Source organism: Salvelinus alpinus, chromosome 4, assembly GCF_045679555.1.
Source record: "Salvelinus alpinus chromosome 4, SLU_Salpinus.1, whole genome shotgun sequence".
Classification (NCBI taxonomy): Eukaryota; Metazoa; Chordata; class Actinopteri; order Salmoniformes; family Salmonidae; genus Salvelinus; species Salvelinus alpinus.
Window position 1 is genome coordinate 20,677,366 of NC_092089.1, and position 19,053 is coordinate 20,696,418.

At 44.7% G+C, this 19,053-nt stretch overlaps 4 protein-coding genes across 13 annotated transcripts in view; all 4 read left to right on the top strand.

Moving 5' to 3' along the window:
- Nucleotides 1–314: 314 nt before the first annotated feature.
- Nucleotides 315–4,389, top strand: LOC139572997 (speriolin-like protein). 2 transcript variants are annotated; one of them, XM_071395951.1, is made up of 5 exons: nucleotides 321–618; nucleotides 1,486–1,686; nucleotides 2,054–2,178; nucleotides 3,335–3,540; nucleotides 4,081–4,389. In XM_071395951.1, exons 1-5 carry the CDS (start codon nucleotides 453–455, stop codon nucleotides 4,205–4,207), a joined length of 825 nt encoding a protein of 274 aa, XP_071252052.1. In that variant the 5' UTR covers nucleotides 321–452; the 3' UTR covers nucleotides 4,208–4,389. The 2 variants fall into 2 exon arrangements, with proteins under 2 accessions (XP_071252053.1, XP_071252052.1); XM_071395952.1 differs by lacking the exon at nucleotides 2,054–2,178 and having other exon boundaries at nucleotides 315–618; nucleotides 1,486–1,679.
- A 1,194-nt stretch (nucleotides 4,390–5,583) lies between these two features.
- On the top strand, nucleotides 5,584–12,714 carry smpd5 (sphingomyelin phosphodiesterase 5). Of its 5 annotated transcripts, none has more exons than XR_011674526.1 (9): nucleotides 5,584–5,837; nucleotides 6,731–8,015; nucleotides 8,448–8,523; nucleotides 9,865–10,005; nucleotides 10,261–10,350; nucleotides 10,732–10,795; nucleotides 11,206–11,365; nucleotides 11,922–12,335; nucleotides 12,378–12,714. XR_011674526.1 is itself a non-coding variant. In XM_071395945.1 (8 exons), the coding sequence occupies exons 2-8, from the start codon at nucleotides 6,837–6,839 to the stop codon at nucleotides 12,030–12,032; spliced, it is 1,821 nt and encodes a 606-aa protein (XP_071252046.1). In that variant the 5' UTR covers nucleotides 5,584–5,837; nucleotides 6,731–6,836; the 3' UTR covers nucleotides 12,033–12,714. The 5 variants fall into 5 exon arrangements, 3 of the variants coding, with proteins under 3 accessions (XP_071252046.1, XP_071252045.1, XP_071252048.1); XR_011674525.1 differs by having other exon boundaries at nucleotides 5,616–5,837; nucleotides 6,728–8,015; XM_071395945.1 differs by having other exon boundaries at nucleotides 11,922–12,714.
- A 319-nt stretch (nucleotides 12,715–13,033) lies between these two features.
- On the top strand, nucleotides 13,034–15,723 carry malsu1 (mitochondrial assembly of ribosomal large subunit 1). 2 transcript variants are annotated; one of them, XM_071395958.1, is made up of 4 exons: nucleotides 13,034–13,452; nucleotides 13,951–14,153; nucleotides 14,438–14,519; nucleotides 15,070–15,723. In XM_071395958.1, the coding sequence occupies exons 1-4, from the start codon at nucleotides 13,143–13,145 to the stop codon at nucleotides 15,228–15,230; spliced, it is 756 nt and encodes a 251-aa protein (XP_071252059.1). In that variant the 5' UTR covers nucleotides 13,034–13,142; the 3' UTR covers nucleotides 15,231–15,723. The 2 variants fall into 2 exon arrangements, with proteins under 2 accessions (XP_071252059.1, XP_071252060.1); XM_071395959.1 differs by having other exon boundaries at nucleotides 13,053–13,452; nucleotides 13,975–14,153.
- A 602-nt stretch (nucleotides 15,724–16,325) lies between these two features.
- The window catches only part of stk31 (serine/threonine kinase 31), a 33,368-nt gene continuing 30,640 nt past the window's right edge, over nucleotides 16,326–19,053 (top strand). For all 4 annotated transcript variants that reach the window (XM_071395954.1, XM_071395953.1, XM_071395956.1 and 1 more), the window contains exons 1-7: nucleotides 16,326–16,449; nucleotides 16,644–16,691; nucleotides 16,789–16,841; nucleotides 17,019–17,117; nucleotides 17,211–17,279; nucleotides 18,494–18,652; nucleotides 18,850–18,972. In XM_071395954.1, coding sequence (XP_071252055.1) covers nucleotides 16,673–16,691; nucleotides 16,789–16,841; nucleotides 17,019–17,117; nucleotides 17,211–17,279; nucleotides 18,494–18,652; nucleotides 18,850–18,972 — 522 coding nt within the window. In that variant the 5' untranslated portion in view covers nucleotides 16,326–16,449; nucleotides 16,644–16,672. The remainder of the gene's footprint in view (nucleotides 16,450–16,643; nucleotides 16,692–16,788; nucleotides 16,842–17,018; nucleotides 17,118–17,210; nucleotides 17,280–18,493; nucleotides 18,653–18,849; nucleotides 18,973–19,053) is intronic.

A 19,053-nucleotide genomic window follows, 5' to 3' on the forward strand; every position in this document is an offset into this window, starting at 1 on the left:
ATCAGTGCTGGTGATTACTGGCTGCTGCTAAATTGTTTCTAAAAGTGTATGAATCATGATTATGCACTTTGTGATAGGATGATTTTTTTCCTAAGCCAAACAGACATTTGTGCCTAGTTTTTAGCTTTTCAGTCTGGAGAGAAATAGTGTGAGAAATGATTTCCTCTGATGCAATGCAAATGTTGAGCGTCAAGAATGACGTATATCCTATCTGTTTAGACATCATAAAGGAGATTCTATAATTATGTTCAATGTGTAATTATGACACATGACAACGGTGTCAAGTTAAATCGAACGTTCTGACACCCTATTATGATGCTATTTATAACCTATTTCATTTGAGGATTTGATTTAAAAGACAGACGGAAAGGGTCTACAAACTTGCGGGTTGTGTCTCAATTTTCTGAACGCCTGAAGTAGGCGCTTGGAGTCGGAGAAGTGTTTGGGTGGATATGGATACAGAGGGGGGCGGTGCGTCATTGCGCTTGGAGAATGAGAAACTGCGGTACGAGAATGACAACCTGAAAATAAGGCTTGGCTTGATGAAGGAAAACTTTGATCTGAAGTCCAAACTGCAAACCTCCGCTCTAACCAGCGATACTCTCAGTGAATCGACAGGTAACTGTTCAAGTATGGTTTACGCATTGCAATCGACATCGATGTGGGTGATGGTGGTGCGTGTGCCGCTCTTTGCCACTAGAGGACGTCCAAGACATGTGACACGTCCGTACCGTTAGAATTAATAAGCAGGGTTGGAAAAGCTGAAAAATTGGAATTGGATTTACACTATACGGCGTGAAATGAAATTTAATTAATCCCAACCCTGCATACCAGTACTGCCATGCAGGTCCGAGCAAAGCACCAGCTAAAATATTGGACATATAATAATAATATTAAGGGTGGCAGATAGCCTAGTGGTTAAGAGCTTTGGGCCACTAACCGAAAGGATGCTGGTTCGAATCTCTGAGCCGACGAGATGAAACACCCTGTAAGGAGCTCTGGATAAGAGCATCTGTTAAATGACTAACATTTAAATAATTTGTTCAATTTATAAAGCTCTATTCATTACATAAAGACATCTCATAGTGATGTAAAGCAACAACAACAAAAAACAAACAATTTAAAAACTACATTATGTTCATGAGTTGATCTAAGGACAAGAGACTGATGGTTGAGAACGTTCATGGTTCCATTGTTTAGACATTGCCAGATCTTAAAAGGCCTGGATAGATATTTTACCTATCGACTAACCAAATCATATGTTATAGCAATCTGTCAGTCGATGACGTCGCACGCAACCATTGGTTGATGCGTGCGACGTCTAAGCAACCCATGGCTTGAGTGAGGTCAGCAGAGGGAGGATGTAGTCAAAGGGGAGAGCATCTACATATATTTGCTTATTATTTTTGCCTGGTTTCTTTTTGTCTCAATTTGTCACCCTTTTTGCATTTAGAATTGATTCTGATGTGAATTTCCTACCCACAGGCAGGAACACAACTATTCAGTGGCAAGACATCGTGGATGAGGACAGATTCAAACATGAGCTGCATCAATCTTCCAAACATCCTCACAGAACGTCTTCCCCGGTTAACCTGGAGTCCTACACCAAGAGCTGCATGTGCACAGACCCACGAGAACATGAAGATACTGCAAGCTGTTCTTACGTCATGTCTCAGAAGGTGAAAGGTGTGGGAAATGGTCGTTTGCTCATTACAATGTTGTGACATGATCCTTAGAGAAAAATGTTAGTCAGAAATTGAATCACCATTTTGTATCAACTGAGCTGATTATGACAATATTGTAATAGCAGAATAGAATAGAAAAACATGTATTCAAAACTATTGTGTTGGTCCCAAATTGCACCCTATTTCCTATATAGTGCATAACTTTTGAGTAGGGCTCAATATAGGAAACAGGATACCGTTTGAATGTTGTTTAGAATATGAACATTTTGTTAAACTAGCTGTGGATGAATGTTGATGTTGGTGTAATGAGATCTATTGAAGTAATCCATGCAGATTCAGAGGTTGGTGTAATGATGTTATTGATCCAGATCCAGAGCGGTTGGTGGGGGAGATAGCCTTCCAGCTGGATCGAAGGATCCTGTCCTATGTATTCCAGGGCCAGAACAGACTCTATGGGTTCACTGTGCTCAATATACGAGACAAGATCATTCAGGTGGGAACAGTGTGTGTGTGTGTGTGTGTGTGTGTGTGTGTGTGTGTGTGTGTGTGTGTGTGTGTGTGTGTGTGTGTGTGTGTGTGTGTGTGTGTGTGTGTGTGTGTGTGTGTGTGTGGTCATTCCAGTTTTTGAATTATAAGAAAGTTGAAAGCCATATTCCTTCTGTCAGCTAAGGGATAATAGACTAGTTGAACAACACATTCCTTCTGTCTGCTAAGGGATAATAGACTAGTTGAACAACACATTCCTTCTGTCAGCTAAGGGATAATAGACTAGTTGAACAACACATTCCTTCTGTCTGCTAAGGGATAATAGACTAGTTGAACAACACATTCCTTCTGTCTGCTAAGGGATAATAGACTAGTTGAACAACACATTCCTTCTGTCAGCTAAGGGATAATAGACTAGTTGAACAACACATTCCTTCTGTCTGCTAAGGGATAATAGACTAGTTGAACAACACATTCCTTCTGTCTGCTAAGGGATAATAGACTAGTTGAACAACACATTCCTTCTGTCAGCTAAGGGATAATAGACTAGTTGAACAACACATTCCTTCTGTCTGCTAGGGGATAATAGGCTAGTTGAACAACACATTCCTTCTGTCAGCTAAGGGATAATAGACTAGTTGAACAACACATTCCTTCTGTCTGCTAAGGGATAATAGACTAGTTGAACAACACATTCCTTCTGTCAGCTAAGGGATAATAGACTAGTTGAACAACAGGGTGTGGTTGTGTGCCATGTAGTCATTTCAATGATTCACACACAGATGGAAATCAAAGCCTCCCAAACCGGTTTATTCCCAGGTCAAAATGGTTTTCCATTTCCTAAGAAGTTAATTCCAAATCTGTTCTAAACAAATGTGTAAGAGAGAGTTGGATAATGACATGTACAGTATAACTGAATTAGAAACTCTACAGGCTAATCCCCCACTCCCATGAGGTTGTTCTGAGTCCCAAATGGCACCCTCTAAACTATATAGTGCACTACTTCTGACTGTTTGTGTGTCCCAAATGGCACCCTATTCCAAATGGAGCCCTATATGGACCCTGTTCAAAAGTAGTGCACTCTATTGGAAATAGGGTGCCATATGAGACTCACAATCTGTGTTTCACTCAAACCAAAGGCTTGACCACCCCCTTTTCCTCAGGTGTCCACACACCCTCTGACGGGGAAGGTGGACGAGGGCTACAGGCTCCAGCTGTCCCAGCGTCACGCTGAGCTGATGGCCAAGCTGAAGCAGCTAGGCTATAGTATGACTCTCCACCCCCCCTTCACAGAGTTCATCATCAACACCTACGGCATCCTGAAGCAGAGGGCTGACTCCTACAGCGCCCAGGAGCTGGGATACAACAGGTGATCATGAAGCTCACATGTAGTCCCTTCAGGGTACCACCTCGGCTGTGATGTCAGAGCTCACCTTTCCTGCCATCAGGTTGGAGGTGTCAGACAATTACTGTAAAGGCTGCACTGCACGCTTCAGGAGGAGTCTCATCCCTGCGGGGGGGGGGGGGTTATCACCATGAATCATTAACAATTCTATGAAGCTTCCTCCCATATGTGCCGGTGTGGGGGGGGGGGGGGGGCTGTTCACTGTTGTTTGTTTGCTGCCATGTTACAATGTTGTTTATGTAATGTGTGGTTTGTGTATGTAATGTGTGGTTTGTGTATGTAATGTGTGGTTTGTGTATGTAATATGTGGTTTGTGTATGTAATGTGTGGCTTGTGTATGTAATGTGTGTTTTTGTATGTAATGTGTGGTTTGTGTATGTAATGTGTGGTTTGTGTATGTAATGTGTGGTTTGTGTATGTAATGTGTGGTTTGTGTATGTAAGGTTTGAGCTGTAGTAGGATTTTCCTCTTGTAGGACAATAAACAACAATCTAATCTCAACAGCCCGGACTTCCTCAGGAGAGTAGTTATCAACACAGCCCCCTCCAAACTGCTGAAGGATCTCCTGCTGCTGTTCAGTTGCCTCTCTTTCATGGCCAGGCAGGACGGCAAGCCCCTCTTCCTCTGGTAGACGGGCTGGGAATAGCTCTGGTCCCGGGCGTTACGTGCAGCTTGCTGATTCTGAGCCTTTTATAAATGTTTAGGACCAGAGCCAGACTGGGACGGGCACTGAAACCACCTCCCTCCACAGCAGAGCAGTCGTCTGTGGAGAGTCAAGGTTTTACACTATAAACAAATGACTCAAACCCTTAACGTGTCTAAGCTTGTATTGCTTTGGAGACAAGCGCTCTCTCATACAAACTTCACACACCCTCCGCAGACAGGACAGCTCTGCATCCCCTGCATTGGACCATTTCCTAGTTTAGCCTTTTTTTTAATTCATATTTTCCGTTCACTTGGTTTGTTGGTTGGTTGCACTGAGGCTGGCTTTGTTAGTTACCTGACATTATATTTCCATATTGAAATGACAGACATGGAGAAACCTGGACAGAATAAATACTTCCAGGGCTCTTTGGGCCATTTAAAATGCATTTCATCAAAGAAAAAGCAGTCTGCTTAAGTAATGTATACACAACTAATTTTCATATACACTGAACAAAGTTTAAACAACGTAAAATATTTGTCCCATGGTTCATGAGCTGAAAAAAAAAATCCCAGACATTTTTCATACACACAAAAAGCTTATTTCTCTCAGATTTTGTGCACAAATTTTGTTTACATCCCTGTTAGTGAGCATTTATCCTTTGCCAAGATAATCCAGCCACCTGACAGGTGTGTCATATCAAGAAGCTGATTAAACCGCATTATCATTACACAGGTCCACCTTGTGCTGGGGACAATAAAAGGCCACTTTAAAATTAGCAGTTTTATCACACAACACAATGCCATAGATGTCTCAAGTTTTGAGGCATGGTGACTGCAGGAATGTCCACCAGAGCTGTTGCCATAGACATGAATGTTAATTTCTCTGCCATAAACTGCCTCCAATGTCATTTTACAGAATGTGCCAGTACATCCAACCGGCCTCACAATCGCAGACCATGTGTAACCACGCCGGCCCATTCACATCCAGCTTCTTCACCTGCAGGATCGTCTGGGTGGGGGGTGCTGAGGAGTATTTCTGTCTGTAGTAAAGCCATTTTGTGGGGAGAAACTAATTCTGATTGGCTGGGATTTGCTCCCCAGTGGGTGGGCCTGGCTGCCAAGGGGGTGGACCTATACCCTACAAGGCCCACCCATAGCTACACCCTGCCCAGTCATGTGAAATCCAATGATTAGGGCCTAATTAATTTCTTTCAGTTGACTGATTTTCTTATATGAACAGTAACTCAGTAAAGTCTTTGAAATTGTTGCCTTTCAATATTGTAACGACCCTTATAAGCGCGAATCCACGCTTAATAACCCTTTTACTGTTCATATAAGGAAATATGTTCAGCTCACTTGTCATTTCAGACGAGCACGCACACGGTGGGAAATAAGCAGCATGCACGCGCAAACTGTCTAGACTGGAGTTGGCTACTCCCCGAGCGGGACAAGTAGTAAACTGGTCGCTGGAATCCTTGTATTCTGTTTTATACAGGAATATTGAATGAAAAATATCAACAGAATGACAAGGCCAACTTAGCAGTAGCCATGGTTACATGTATTTAGACGGATAAATTCACATTTTATGAATGAAGTGGACTCTTCTACGCAGACAGGTAAGAATATAGGTGCATAGCTCATGTTAACGTTTGCTAACCTAGCTAAACTATTTTAGCTAGATCGTAGCTAACATTAGTCCACGAACGTGTGGCTATGCAAATGTGTAAGACAAAATTGTCTTGTTTATGAATGATACATTGTGCATGTGAGCACCTGCTACCTAGCCCAAATTAGTGAACATTTTCAAACTAGTTGAATTAGCCAGGTAACGTTAGTACTCCCAAGTTAACGTTAGCTGGCTAGCTAGCTAACCACGCCACGTCAGTTGTGAGAACAGCATTTGGGGCGAGTCGATCATTTCAAAGTAACAAGCACACACACAACGAGAACTTGAGAATCAATCGATATCACATTCATTCATGACTGATGTTGGTTGGCATGACAGTGTCAGCAGAAATGCGCGCACTCAGGACGGGCGTCATTGTCGGAAAGTGTGGGTCTCTTTGGAGCCTTTGTGTGGACTATTTTGAACGTTGCACCGACCACTAGTAGTATACTACACATCTGTCGCTATAGCGATTAGTGAATTCGTGCAGATGGTGACGTCTGGATTAACAGTAGTTTGGGTAAGATACCCGTATATTCTTCTCCTCTTGCCCTCCTTTCCAACAATGTCTGTCTATCCACCAACCCAGCCCTTCATGTGCGCACAGCCCAGTAAGCCAATGTAATCTGCCTTTCTACTCCAATTGATCCCGTGTACTATGACGCACCAGCTGTCGCCCAGCCCCCTTGGGTTGATTCTGGTTTCCCGAACGGGAGTCATTTCCTTGACAACCACGCAACTTCATGCACTATTGATTTACCTCACTATTGGAGCCAGGAAAGGTCTGAAAACACCCTCTACATGTCCTGTCTGTGTGTTGTGTTCTACGTTTACTTCCAGTAGATTGCAGTCTCAGTCAGATGGTGAATAACCAGCTTGAGGTGAGCAGCTGGGAGCCCTGATGCCTGCTCTCCCTATTTGTGTCCAGAGGTGACTGAAGGAGGGAGGCATGTCTCTGCGGGAGTCCCCATTCCCCAACTGCTTTGTGGAGGGCCTCCATGCAGTGAGCTGGGGTCTCATCCTGCCCTGCTTCTGGTTCCTGGACCGCCTCATTGCCGTCTGCATGTCCACCAGCCTGGAACGCACCCAGCGGCAAGAGCAGGAGTGTTACCTCCACCCTCTCAAGGTGTTCTTCGGCTTCATCCTCTTCCTCGCCCTCTTCCTGGTCACGGCTCCCCTGGCCTTCCTGGGGTTCCTGCTTTGGGCCCCCCTCCAGGCCGCCCGAAGGCCCTTCTCCTACCACCAGGAGCCACCATCGAGGCCAGCACCAGCCGAGGAGGGGGAGAGGAACCTGGGCTTTGAGGCAGGGGCCAACAAGGCCACTTTTGGTTTTGCTACTGCCAACCTGTGCCTATTGCCGGACGGCATCGCGCGCTTCAACAACCTGGGGCACACGCAGCGCCGTGCCACCGCCATCGGCCGGAGCATCGTGCAGGGCGTGAACCGGCCACACATCCGCATCTTCGTGGACTCTCCCAGTAGCTGTGGCACCCTCAGCCCCTCCAGTAGCCTGCTCCCCGGCCCCTCCACCACCAGCCCTGCCTCATACGGCTCTACAGACCCAGCCTGCCAGCCACCACCCCAGGCCCATTCAGACGAGGACCAAGCTGACGGAGCGGTCCCAACAACGACGCCCCCCAAGCCCAGTGACTCAAACTATGTGGTGTACGTGCCCTGTGACGACACTGAGGAGTCTTCCCATTCTCCCGCCCCCGTCATCAACACCAACCACAACTCCAATCAGCAGGACCGGAAGGGCCACAGGAACCCTCCGCGGGCCCTACGCACTCAGGGGGTCGCCCAGCGCGGTCAGGCTGGGCCAGATGACGTGCCCTGGGAGGTGTCCTCTCTCTTCCCGGCCAATGTGGACATCCTGTGTCTGGAGGAGGTGTTTGATAAGAGGGCAGCTGTGAAGCTGACCAACACCCTGGGGCCCCTGTTCAACCACATACTGTATGATGTAGGGGTGTACGCCTGCCAGCCTCCCGGCAGCTGCTCCTCCTTTAAGTTCTTCAACAGCGGCCTGTTCCTGGCCAGCCGTTACCCAGTGCTGGAGGCCCAGTACCACTGCTTCCCTAACGGCCGGGGGGAGGACGCCCTGGCTGCTAAAGGTCTGCTCTCTGCCAAGGTACCACTCACCACAGAGATCCTATTACATTACTAGAAGGGATGAAGTCAATGGGCTGATATTGGCAGCCATTTTGATTAAATTAAGGAGAAATACAGTTCTAATTTGTAATTCTATGCCACTCACTGTCATTATAGCTCTTGTCTTTCTCACCTCTCGCCTGCACTTAGGGTTTTTTCTGCTTATAATAACTGTGAAATGTGGTTGTTTTTTTCCTACTAACTTTAGTTGAATGCACTGACTGTAAGTCTCTCTGGAGAAGAGTGTCTGGTAAATGACTCAAATGTAAATGTAGTGTCATCTGGTTGCCGTTAACGTTCCTACTGTATTGAGTTATTGTAATGATAACGGCCGCTCCATTTTACCATGGGTTAAACATCAACAACACAGTTCATACCCGGTGGTGAAGTAATGGTTTGTGGGTGTTCCCAGGTGCTAGTTGGCCAGAATCAGAAAGAGAAGAAGCTGGTTGGATATTTTAACTGCACACACCTCCATGCACCTGAAGGCAAGTCATCTTCATTCATTTTTAAACTTAATCCAAAATGGCCGCCTCTTCTCTATTTACAGCACAACTTCTCACATAGCTCATTATCATTGAGCTACTACTGTACATTGCATTGTAGTAACACTGTTTATGCACTCTGAGGAAGGCACAAGGATGCCAAAACGTTGGTAAATACCCATTAAATTGCTGGGAGTTTATACATGGAGTGTGCGACTTTCTTTATTTTGATAGTTTATTCGCCGTTAGTCAGCACCTCCACACAAACTATTATTCTGGGCGTGCGCCAGCTCATGTTTTTTTTATCTCCACTGTTTATGCACACCACACATTTATATACTGGATTCCTGACATAGCGCACTGTAATATACAGTGTCTACTGCTGTACATATCACTCTTAGTATATATTTTTGGTGTGTATATATGCACAGATTGCATTTGTTTTATGATAGTGTTATGTTTAGGTTCTGAACAGACAGAGTAAAAACTCAAACGGACGACTAGAGAAAAGCCACGTTTATTCAACCCACTGGGTGCCTCAGCTGCAAGCACAACATACAAGTACATATCTATACCTACTGACTAGGAGTCACCTCCCTTTTATGACTAAGATAAACAATCCGTCTCTGTTGCTAGGCAGGAACTAAATCTGTTCCTCTTACTGGTGTTGTCATGGCCCTGCATGAGTCTAGAACCTTCAGTAGAGTGTGTGTGTGTGTGATAGGACTGTAGTTAGCTGGTCTTCGGGGTGGGCCCCTCTGGCCCCCCCTCCCAGAGATTTCTTCTCTCTTCAACTGTTCACCTTATTGAGTTCCACAGCAGCTGGCCTGCCTTGTCAGGTACTGAGACTAGACTGTTGTTCTGTACCTCCTTCCTTTTGAAATATTACTATTCAGCAATAACATGTTTAAACAGACAGAAACTTTCTGTACTTCCCATTGTCTCGCTCGGTAACTTTCCATAAACAAAGTTCCTATTCTTCCTTAATTGACCCCTAACATACAGTTATTTTATACATGTAAAGTAATCAATAAGGTCTAATATGGTGACAGGAATAAGTATATTTCAAGCCAGAATCTGACAGTTAATTGGGTTTTCTAAAATTGTTTTGTTTTTCGTTATTTGTGTACTTGTTTGACATTTTACTGCCCTGTTAAAAGCTAGTAGTACACGCATTTCACTGCACCCGCTGTAACATCTGCTTAACTCTGTACGTGACCAATAAACTTTGATTTGGGACGCAGTAATTATCTGTCCAGCACCAGTCTCTCTCTGCTTGTATTGTAATGGGGTCAATAGTGTTGAGAGAACTGATCCCTGTGTGTCCTGTGATTGGCTGAGCAGGTGAAGGGGAGATCCGCTGTGAGCAGCTCAACATGCTCACCAAGTGGATCAAGGAGTTCCAGGTGACCAATAGCAAGCCTGATGAGGTGGTCGTGTTTGACGTGCTTTCTGGGGATTTCAACTTCGACAACTGCTCACCTGGTATGTCTGCGTCCCAAATTGAATCCTATTCTCTATACAGTGCACTACTTTTGATGAGAGCCCTATGGGCCTTGGTCAAATGTAGTACACTATATAGGGAATAGGGTGTCATTTTTGGATACCGTTCTGTCTACGTACAGAGTACATTGGCTCTGCATGCAGTTTGTCTTCTATAGATGGGTATCTGTGTGGGCTTGATGTCGTGCAACAGGTTTCCACATTGTTCCATGTTTCTGTGTGTTGGTCCTTGGTCAGATGACAGTCTAGAACAGAGGCACAGTCTGTTTGAGGAGTACAGAGACCCCTGCAGGGCCGGGCCGGGACAGGAGAAGCCCTGGGTCATTGGTGAGTTGGACTGTTGCACTATCTTTAGATTGTGCGTCCCAAATGGCATCCTATTCACTATACAGTGTACTACTTTTGTCCAGGGCCCATAGGTAAGTAGTGTACTATTTAGAAATAAGGTGCCATTTGGGATACATAGCTGACATACAGGCCTACAAGTCATTAAGTTCCTCTTGATGTCCTCTTGTGCACATTTATGTGACATGAATAATGTTTTTAACCTCTTGTATAGTCAGTCTCCTGTACAGGCCCCAGCCCATGTTAACTATATTGTCTGTTTTATGTCTTGTAAGGAGTTTATTTAAAAAAAAAAAAAAATGTTTTTGCCAAGGCACATCTGTGGAAATGGACAAAAATGTTTTCTTATGTTATATCGTTCAGGCACTTTGCTGGAACAGCCTACTCTGTATCATGAGGATGTAAGGACCCCAGAGAATCTTCAAAGGTATGCTATCCCTCAGACTGCATTCACTGGATGTAGTCAATGGGCCCTGGTCAAAACAGTGCACTACAACACATTGAAACCACTGGCCACTTTAATCATTTAGAACACTAGTCACTTTAATAATGTTTACATATTTTTTAATATACGGTATTCTATCCTATTCTACTGTATCTTAGTCAATGTCTCTCTGACATTGCTCATCCAACTATTTATATATTTTTTAATTCCTTTACTTTAGATTGTGTGTGTTAGATATTACTGCACTGTTGGAGCTAGAAACACAAGCATTTCGCTACATCCGCAATAATATCTGCTAAACACGCGTATGTGACCAATTATATATGATTTGATATGGAATAAGGTGTCGTTTGGGACGTCCTAAGTTCCCCTGATCCCTTCCCTGTCTCTAGGACCCTGGAGAGAGAGGAGTTGAGGAAGCAGTACATCTCCTCTCCTGTGGCCCTGGAAGGCTGTCCCATGGTCTACCCTGAGTTGGGTCAGCCTTGGGTGGGGCGCCGCATCGACTACATCCTCTACAGAGAGAGCTCCATCTCCAAGCACTGCCGAACTGTAAGTGTTTCCATACTTTTCCCCTCTCTGGTTAGCTAGCTAGGTTAGCTAACATGAGCTAGCTATCAGATACCTGCCTTCTCATTCAGCTGTATAGAAGAGTCCACTTCCTTCATGTTCTCCTCTCCACACTCCTGACCTCCACCTGTGTTATTGAAATGATTGCTTGGAACACCATGAGGATGTGTTCTAGGAAATACAACAGCGTGTGTCTGGCTGGCTGCAGGCGTCAAAACGGCGTGTGTCTGGCTGGCTGCAGGCGTCACAACAGCGCGTGTCTGGCTGGCTGCAGGCGTCACAACAGCGTGTGTCTGGCTGGCTGCGGGCGTCACAACAGCGTGTGTCTGGCTGGCTGCGGGCGTCACAACAGCGTGTGTCTGGCTGGCTGCGGGCGTCACAACAGCGTGTGTCTGGCTGGCTGCGGGCGTCACAACAGCGTGTGTCTGGCTGGCTGCGGGCGTCACAACAGCGTGTGTCTAGCTGGCTGCGGGCGTCACAATGTGTGGGTCTATTATTAACTCTGGTGTTATTGCATCTTTTTCTTTCTCTGCTATAGGAAATTGAGGAGTTCACCTTTGTGACCCAGCTTGCTGGCCTCACCGACCACATTCCAGTGGGCCTGAGGCTCAATGTGTTCCTGGACTCAGACACTGCCCAGTCCGAATGAGTGACAACCCAAGCCTGAATCCATTTGGGGAGAAGGGAAAGATATGTACTTCATTCCAAATGGCACACTATTCCCTATATAGTGCACTACTTTTGACCAAAGTCCTATGGGTGCCATTTGGGATGCAGACATCTACTATGCACCACACGGGTACAACAATTTTCACAGCAACAATTACAAAGTAAACAGACCAATGAAAAATGCCAAGGGGTTATGTTGGGGGTGAGCTGGCCTGTATCCTCAGTCAGAGAGATGGAATGGGCATCCCAAATGGCACCCTATTCCCTATATAGAGATGGTAGGGCATCCCAAATGGCACCTTATTCCCTATATAGAGATGGTAAGGCATCCCAAATGACTCCCTATATAGTGCACTACTTTTGTCAGAGCCCTATGGGGAATAAGATACAGTTTTGGACAATACCATTGTCTGATAGCTGCTGGATTAAAACTGATATTGATTTGCTGGTGCTGCATACAGAGACCAAATGTAAGCTGAGTAATGACATGACACACTGAGTTATATATACATGTGGGCCTTTTCAGGTCCGGGGCATTGATAACTCCATTTTATACAGTCAATCTTACTTTTGGTAAATTGTTGGTACTGAAAATATTTTATATTTTTTCACTCTGATTTCACGATAATGCCTGTGGAAAATAAATGATCTCACTGAAATGCACCAAATGTTTGACTCTCTTACTGATTACAAAGGTGGTAAAAATAAATATTTGAAGAATATTTGTTGTGTGGAGGGGGTGGTGAAACAGATTAAAACAGTAACACAATTTGATAAATATGGATGCATTCTGAAACCTTTATAAGAAGTTGATTGTATGGATTTAGAGAGAGATTAAATATTTAAATGTTTTATAGCTGAAACGAGAGCAATATTATTTGGTATGCTACTTCAAAGTCCCACTCCTGTACATTAGGCGGCGGTAAAGCGCATCCAGGAGGAGTACTGTACGGAAGGAGGCGTAAACAGCGAAGAAAACACCTCAACCAATCAGAGTCCTGGAATCAGAAACACTTCCTGTTTCTAGACAGTCCTTGGAAAAACAAACAAATCACATGCGTTTTGATGGCAATGACACGATAGCTAAATCATGTGTGTACTAAATTGTTCTAGGCAATTTCTCTCTCAGATACTTTCACATAATGTTATTCGAGGGTATACTGGTGTCGTTAGAGGTGCGTGTTTAATTTCAAAAGCGCGGCGCAGCACATCATTTTTGTATCGACGTAACACATGTCTTGCCTCTCAACAATTGCATCCACACCTCTCTGCATTTTACAACGGTATTAGACGATATTACGCCGATTTACATAATGAAGAGAATGTTTTAAAATTGGACAGCCCTGGCAAGCTTCTGGCACAACAAGATGAATATGAGATGCAGAGTGACTCAAGCAAAAGTAAGTAGAACTAAAATTGACTCAATCAGATAATTAGCTAGCTAACGTTAGCAGTGTGAGTAACGTTAATGACATGGTTACAAGGCACCCAATTCAATTACAAAGTCACACTATCTGATCTAGCTAAGCGCCATACCTGCCTCTTCGTGTTAAAGTTCGTTACGTATTTTTTCGAAATTACAGGGTTGTGCATGACACTTTTCTGTAGACCAATTATAAAGCTTCATATAGGGATAACTGTCGGAGTTTACTCACCTCCAAAACACCACCTCCAAAACATTCTACTATAAATACAGGCAAAAAACAAATGCAAAATCGTCTCCTTTTCCATTCCACAGAAATCACAGTTATAGTCAATATGTAGCTTGAATCTTTCCAAAACGTGTTTCACAGGAGAGATTCTATGTAACATTTTAAATGAAACTTCCTTTACTTTGTTACTGATACAATACACCCAGGCTAGTGTATTACGAATGCACATACTGAATGACTGTTTAGATCCTCCCTCTCTCCTTGCTGTAGGAAACCCGCAGGAGGACTTTAACATGGACGTGTTGGTGTCCCTGCTCCGCCAGGAGAATGCAGCAGACATCTGTGTCATCAAGGTGCCTGAGGACATCAAGTACACAGACTACTTCATCGTTGTCAGCGGGTCCTCCTCAAGACACCTCCGTGCCATGGCCCTCTACGCCATTAAAGTGGTAATTCCTTTATTGAATCAATTGTAGGTTTGCAAAATTCCGGTAACTTTCCCCAAATTTCCAGGTTTTCCAGAAATCCTGGTAGGAAGAATCACAGAATCCGAAGGGAATAAGCAGGAAACCTGGGAATTTCTGGAAAAGTTACTCAAATTTTGAGTAACATGTGAATTAACATGTATTTGGAACATGTGAATAATGGTGCTGCTGGTCAAAGCTGTGCAGAAAACACCATGTACATTTGGCACCACTGTGTTGTAATAAATACATGTTTCATATTTTGTCAGTACAAATATATGAAGAAAGATGGGGACCCACATGCCAAGATTGAGGGAAAGGATGCAGAAGACTGGATGTGCATTGACTTTGGTATGTTTGATGATCTGCTCCTGGCTGTGGATTATAGTACATGAAGATTAGAATCATTTACTGAAATAACACACTGATGGTCTCTAGAAATATTACACTGATATATCTTCTCAGAATATGTGTGTAACCGATGTGAAATGACTAGCTAGTTAGCGGTGGTGCGCGCTAATAGCGTTTCAATCGGTGACATCACTCGCTCTGAGGCCTTGAAGTAGTTGTTCCCCTTGCTCTGCAAGGGCCTCGGCTTTTGTGACGCGATGGGTAACGATGCTTCGTGGGTGACTGTTGTTGATGTGTGCAGAGGGTCCCTGGTTCTAGCCCAGGTAGGGGCGAGGAGAGGGACAGAAGCTAAACTGTTACATGTGGTTAATAAGGTACGGTTATTACATTTGTGAAAATGTCAATTTCTTACTTGCTAATCCCATTGCTCTCTCTGTCTCCTCTCTCTGTCTCCTCTCTGTCTCTGTCTCTCTCTCCCTTCTCTGTCTCTCTCTCCCTTCTCTCTCTGTCTCCCTTTTCTCTCTCTCCCTCTCTCCTTTCCCCCCTGTAGGAAGGATGGTGGTCCACTTCATGCTACCAGAGACCAGAGAGGTGTATGAACTGGAGAAGCTGTGGACACTGCGTTCTCTTGATGAACAGTTGAGCTCCATCCCTGTTGAGACGCTCCCAGAGGACTTCATATATGGAGCCGATGTCAATGTCACCAAGTGACTCAACAATTAAAGAACTGTTGAGACTGGAGTGTTATTTATTGAAAAGAAGAGACACTGAGTCTGCTTCTTAAATGGCACCCTATTCCCTTTATAGTGCACTACTTTTGACCAGACCTATTCCCTTTATAGTGCACTACTTTTGACCGGAGTCCTATGGGCCCTGTAGGGAAAAGCAGCGTACCATTTGGGGCTCATTTCAAATGTTGAAAACTGCAGTTACTGGTTGAATTCAGCCTGTAAATTGAAGTTGTCCTCTAAGCTTTGATCTTTGTTACCATTATAAACCAGTCTGCTATGCAGACTAGATGACACAAGAAGAAGTGTCTTACAATCATGGTTAATGTTTGCACTGGAATGGAGCTAGGGGTTTAGGGTGTTTTTGTGTGTGTTAAGATGTATTGATGCAAATGGGGAGGGGGATTCAGTGGCAATGGTTGTTTGGGCATTTCATCAGAAGACTGAATTTTATTAAAGAATTCATATCAAAAATACTTTTCATAAGATATTGTATTGTTCATGATGACTCCTGGCTAGCCACACATTATTACATTCAGTAGATGGTAACAGTGACATCATCTGGTGCAGAGCTTGGTATATAAACAACAGAACAATTGTTTGTTGGCTATAGTCAGTGTATAAAGCTAAACAAAATATGGTCTTGTGCAGCTCCTTGTAACTTAAGAACGATCAGTGGTGGAAAAAGTACCACAGTTTCATACTTGAGTAAGAGTAAAGATACCTTAAGAGAAAATGACTCAAATAAAAGTGATAGTCACCCAGTAAAATACTACTTGAGTAAAAATATACTTAAGCATCAAAAGTAAAAGTATAAATAATTAGATTTCTTATATAAAGCATTTTCTTGTGTTTTTAATTTACGAAAAGCCAGGGGCGTGGTCCAACACTCAGACATTATTTACAAACGAAGTATGTGTTTAGTGAGTCCGCCAGATCAGAGGCGCTCCGCGTTGCGTCAGGTTAAGAACAGCCCTTGGCCATGGTATATTGGCAATATACCACACCCCCTCGTGCCTTATCGCTTTAATATGTACTACACATTATTTACACCTGCTAAGAGACCCACTGTAGAGTATCACAGAAAAAAATGCCTTCGGGCGTGCCCGTTTTTTCATGAACCGCTTGACCTCAGCATTCATTTTCTCAAAAGTGCATACATTTTTTTCGTTTACAGAAGACGCATATCAAGGTCCAAACAGGTGAGATTATTAGGTTGACCAACTGTAATTAAACATGTATTTTTGTCTATTTCATGGACAACATCTGTTTTTTTAGAACAAATTATTTCTCCAAAAACTTGAATTTATAAATTGATAGATTTCACGTTGGCCTAGCCAGGGAGCCGTAGCCATGCATGCTAGCGCATAATCATGTTGTGTTTTGTACATCACAGCCAATCAACCTATTAACATAGACCAATGAATGATGGACGGTGAGAATAGTGAGTATTTTTTTTGTCGTCTAAATATTTCTATAACTATCCACTTAATTATGAAAAATATCCTTCACGTATTAATACTGGTTTCATTTAATTTTAGTGGAGCTTGTTGGTGTAACACACGTGTTGGATGCCAGCACGTTTTGGGCACAGGTAACGTAACTAACTACACGTAGCACAGCCCACTATTGAATTCATTAACGTTAGAACTTTGGTTGAACATTTCACCTGTTGATTGAGTCATTTGATTTACACAAGAACACCAAAGAAATGTAACCCAAACATGTACACACAGTAAACTCCCATATGTTTGTTTGTTATGTGTTGTAGAATGTCAAGGACGATCAAGCCATTGAAAACATAAGAAATGCCTTGGCAGACAAATGCCCAACAGCCCCAAGGTTACTTGGAACTCCCAATCCTCAGAAGGTAAAGAAAGGTAGCAGCTAGACTTGGGGGATGGAGAAGAGAGACCATTATCATTGGATTCATACATTGCATCTATCTTGTGTTTGCATCTAGATTTATGGGGCAGTCTTCTCTGAGGACAGCTATTGGTACAGGTGCAAGGTCCTGCAGCAGACTGATAATGTGAGTCAATGAGTGTCTGGATACTACCCACATGGCACCCTATTCCCTATAAAGTGCACTACATTTGACCAGAGCCCTATGGGGAATTTGGGACATACTGACCACCTCGCTGTCTGGAAAAGCCTACAGTACACGATGTGAGGGGGCTTATCAATGTATCATTGTGGTTCATGATGACTGTGAGGAGGCTATGGTGCTGACTGGCGTGAGGAGGCTGGCTGATGTGCTGACTGGCATGAGGAGGCTGTGGTGCTGACTGATGTGAGGAGGCTGGCTGATGTGCTGATGACTGACGTGAGGAGGCTGGCTGATGTGCTGACTGACGTGAGGAGGCTGGCTGATGTGATGACTGGCGTGAGGAGGCTGGCTGATGTGCTGACTGACGTGAGGAGGCTGGCTGATGTGATGACTGACGTGAGGAGGCTGGCTGTTGTGCTGACTGGCGTGAGGAGGCTGGCTGTGGTGCTGACTGGCGTGAGGAGGCTGTCTGTTGTGCTGACTGGCGTGAGGAGGCTGGCTGTGGTGCTGACTGGCGTGAGGAGGCTGGCTGTGGTGCTGACTGGCGTGAGGAGGCTGGCTGTGGTGCTGACTGGCGTGAGGAGGCTGGCTGTTGTGCTGACTGGCGTGAGGAGGCTGGCTGTGGTGCTGACTGGCGTGAGGAGGCTGGCTGTTGTGCTGACTGGCGTGAGGAGGCTGGCTGTGGTGCTGACTGATGTGAGGAGGCTGGCTGTGGTGCTGACTGGCGTGAGGAGGCTGGCTGTTGTGCTGACTGGCGTGAGGAGGCTGGCTGTTGTGCTGACTGGCGTGAGGTGGCTGGCTGTTGTGCTGACTGGCGTGAGGAGGCTGGCTTTTGTGCTGACTGGCGTGAGGAGGCTGGCTTTTGTGCTGGCTTTTGTGCTGACTGGCGTGAAGAGGCTGGCTGTTGTGCTGACTGGCGTGAGGAGGCTGGCTGTTGTGCTGACTGGCGTGAGGAGGCTGGCTGTTGTGCTGACTGGCGTGAAGAGGCTATGGTGCTGACTGGCGTGAGGAGGCTGGCTGTTGTGCTGACTGATTATGTATCCAACTTGTCTTTAAAAGAAACATTGTTTCCAAATGGCACCCTATTCCCTGTAGTGCATTACTTATCCCTATAGGCCCTGGTCAAAAGTAGTGCATTAATATAGGGAATAGGTTGTGGATGCAGACTGACATTCCAATCTCCATCTTGTGTCCAGTTTCACGTGTCCTACATTGACTATGGGAACACAGAGTTTGTCAGTCGGTCAGCTCTGGTGGAGCTGCCAGGGGATCTACAGGCACCTTGTCTGGCCAAGAAGTACCAGTTCCGGGGCTTCAATGTGTCCACTGACCAAGACTCAGCACATTTCCTGCAGGTACTCTGTTCCTCTCCGTGTCATTAATGTCTATGTGGAAATATGGCAGGTCCCCCTCGCAAAATAGGATTCTTATCTCAAGGGTTAGTGTTTAGTATTTGGTGTCATATATGTGTGAATGGGTTGACACATTGTGATGTATTTTGAATAGAGTCCTTCTGCTCACAAAATGTGCATTGACTTGTTTTGCTCTTTAGGGAAAGGCCTACCTTAAGAATCTGATCTATGGGAAGAAGGTCCGCATCCAGAAGAAGTCAGTCTGCTTCGACGGGACCATCCTGGTCCAGGCTTTTCAGGGAAACCTGGACATCGGTGAAGAGGTCCTCAAACAAACCTCTGTCTGTTATGTCCTGTAGGGAGTTTTTATGACTCAAGGCACATCTTGAAAACTGACAATAAAA

Excerpts from the sequence above, each read along its gene's own strand:
- LOC139572997 (XM_071395951.1), top strand. The coding sequence starts at position 453 with ATGGATACAGAGGGGGGCGGTGCGTCATTGCGCTTGGAGAATGAGAAA. Across the intron at positions 2,179-3,334 it reads TACGAGACAAGATCATTCAG|GTGTCCACACACCCTCTGAC; the intron begins GTGGGAACAGTG and ends CCTTTTCCTCAG. Across the intron at positions 3,541-4,080 it reads CAGGAGCTGGGATACAACAG|CCCGGACTTCCTCAGGAGAG; the intron begins GTGATCATGAAG and ends TAATCTCAACAG.
- malsu1 (XM_071395958.1), top strand. The coding sequence starts at position 13,143 with ATGTGTGTACTAAATTGTTCTAGGCAATTTCTCTCTCAGATACTTTCA. Across the intron at positions 14,154-14,437 it reads CCCTCTACGCCATTAAAGTG|TACAAATATATGAAGAAAGA; the intron begins GTAATTCCTTTA and ends ATATTTTGTCAG. Across the intron at positions 14,520-15,069 it reads CTGGATGTGCATTGACTTTG|GAAGGATGGTGGTCCACTTC; the intron begins GTATGTTTGATG and ends TCCCCCCTGTAG.
- smpd5 (XM_071395945.1), top strand. The coding sequence starts at position 6,837 with ATGTCTCTGCGGGAGTCCCCATTCCCCAACTGCTTTGTGGAGGGCCTC. Across the intron at positions 10,006-10,260 it reads CTTCGACAACTGCTCACCTG|ATGACAGTCTAGAACAGAGG; the intron begins GTATGTCTGCGT and ends GTCCTTGGTCAG. Across the intron at positions 10,351-10,731 it reads GGAGAAGCCCTGGGTCATTG|GCACTTTGCTGGAACAGCCT; the intron begins GTGAGTTGGACT and ends TATATCGTTCAG.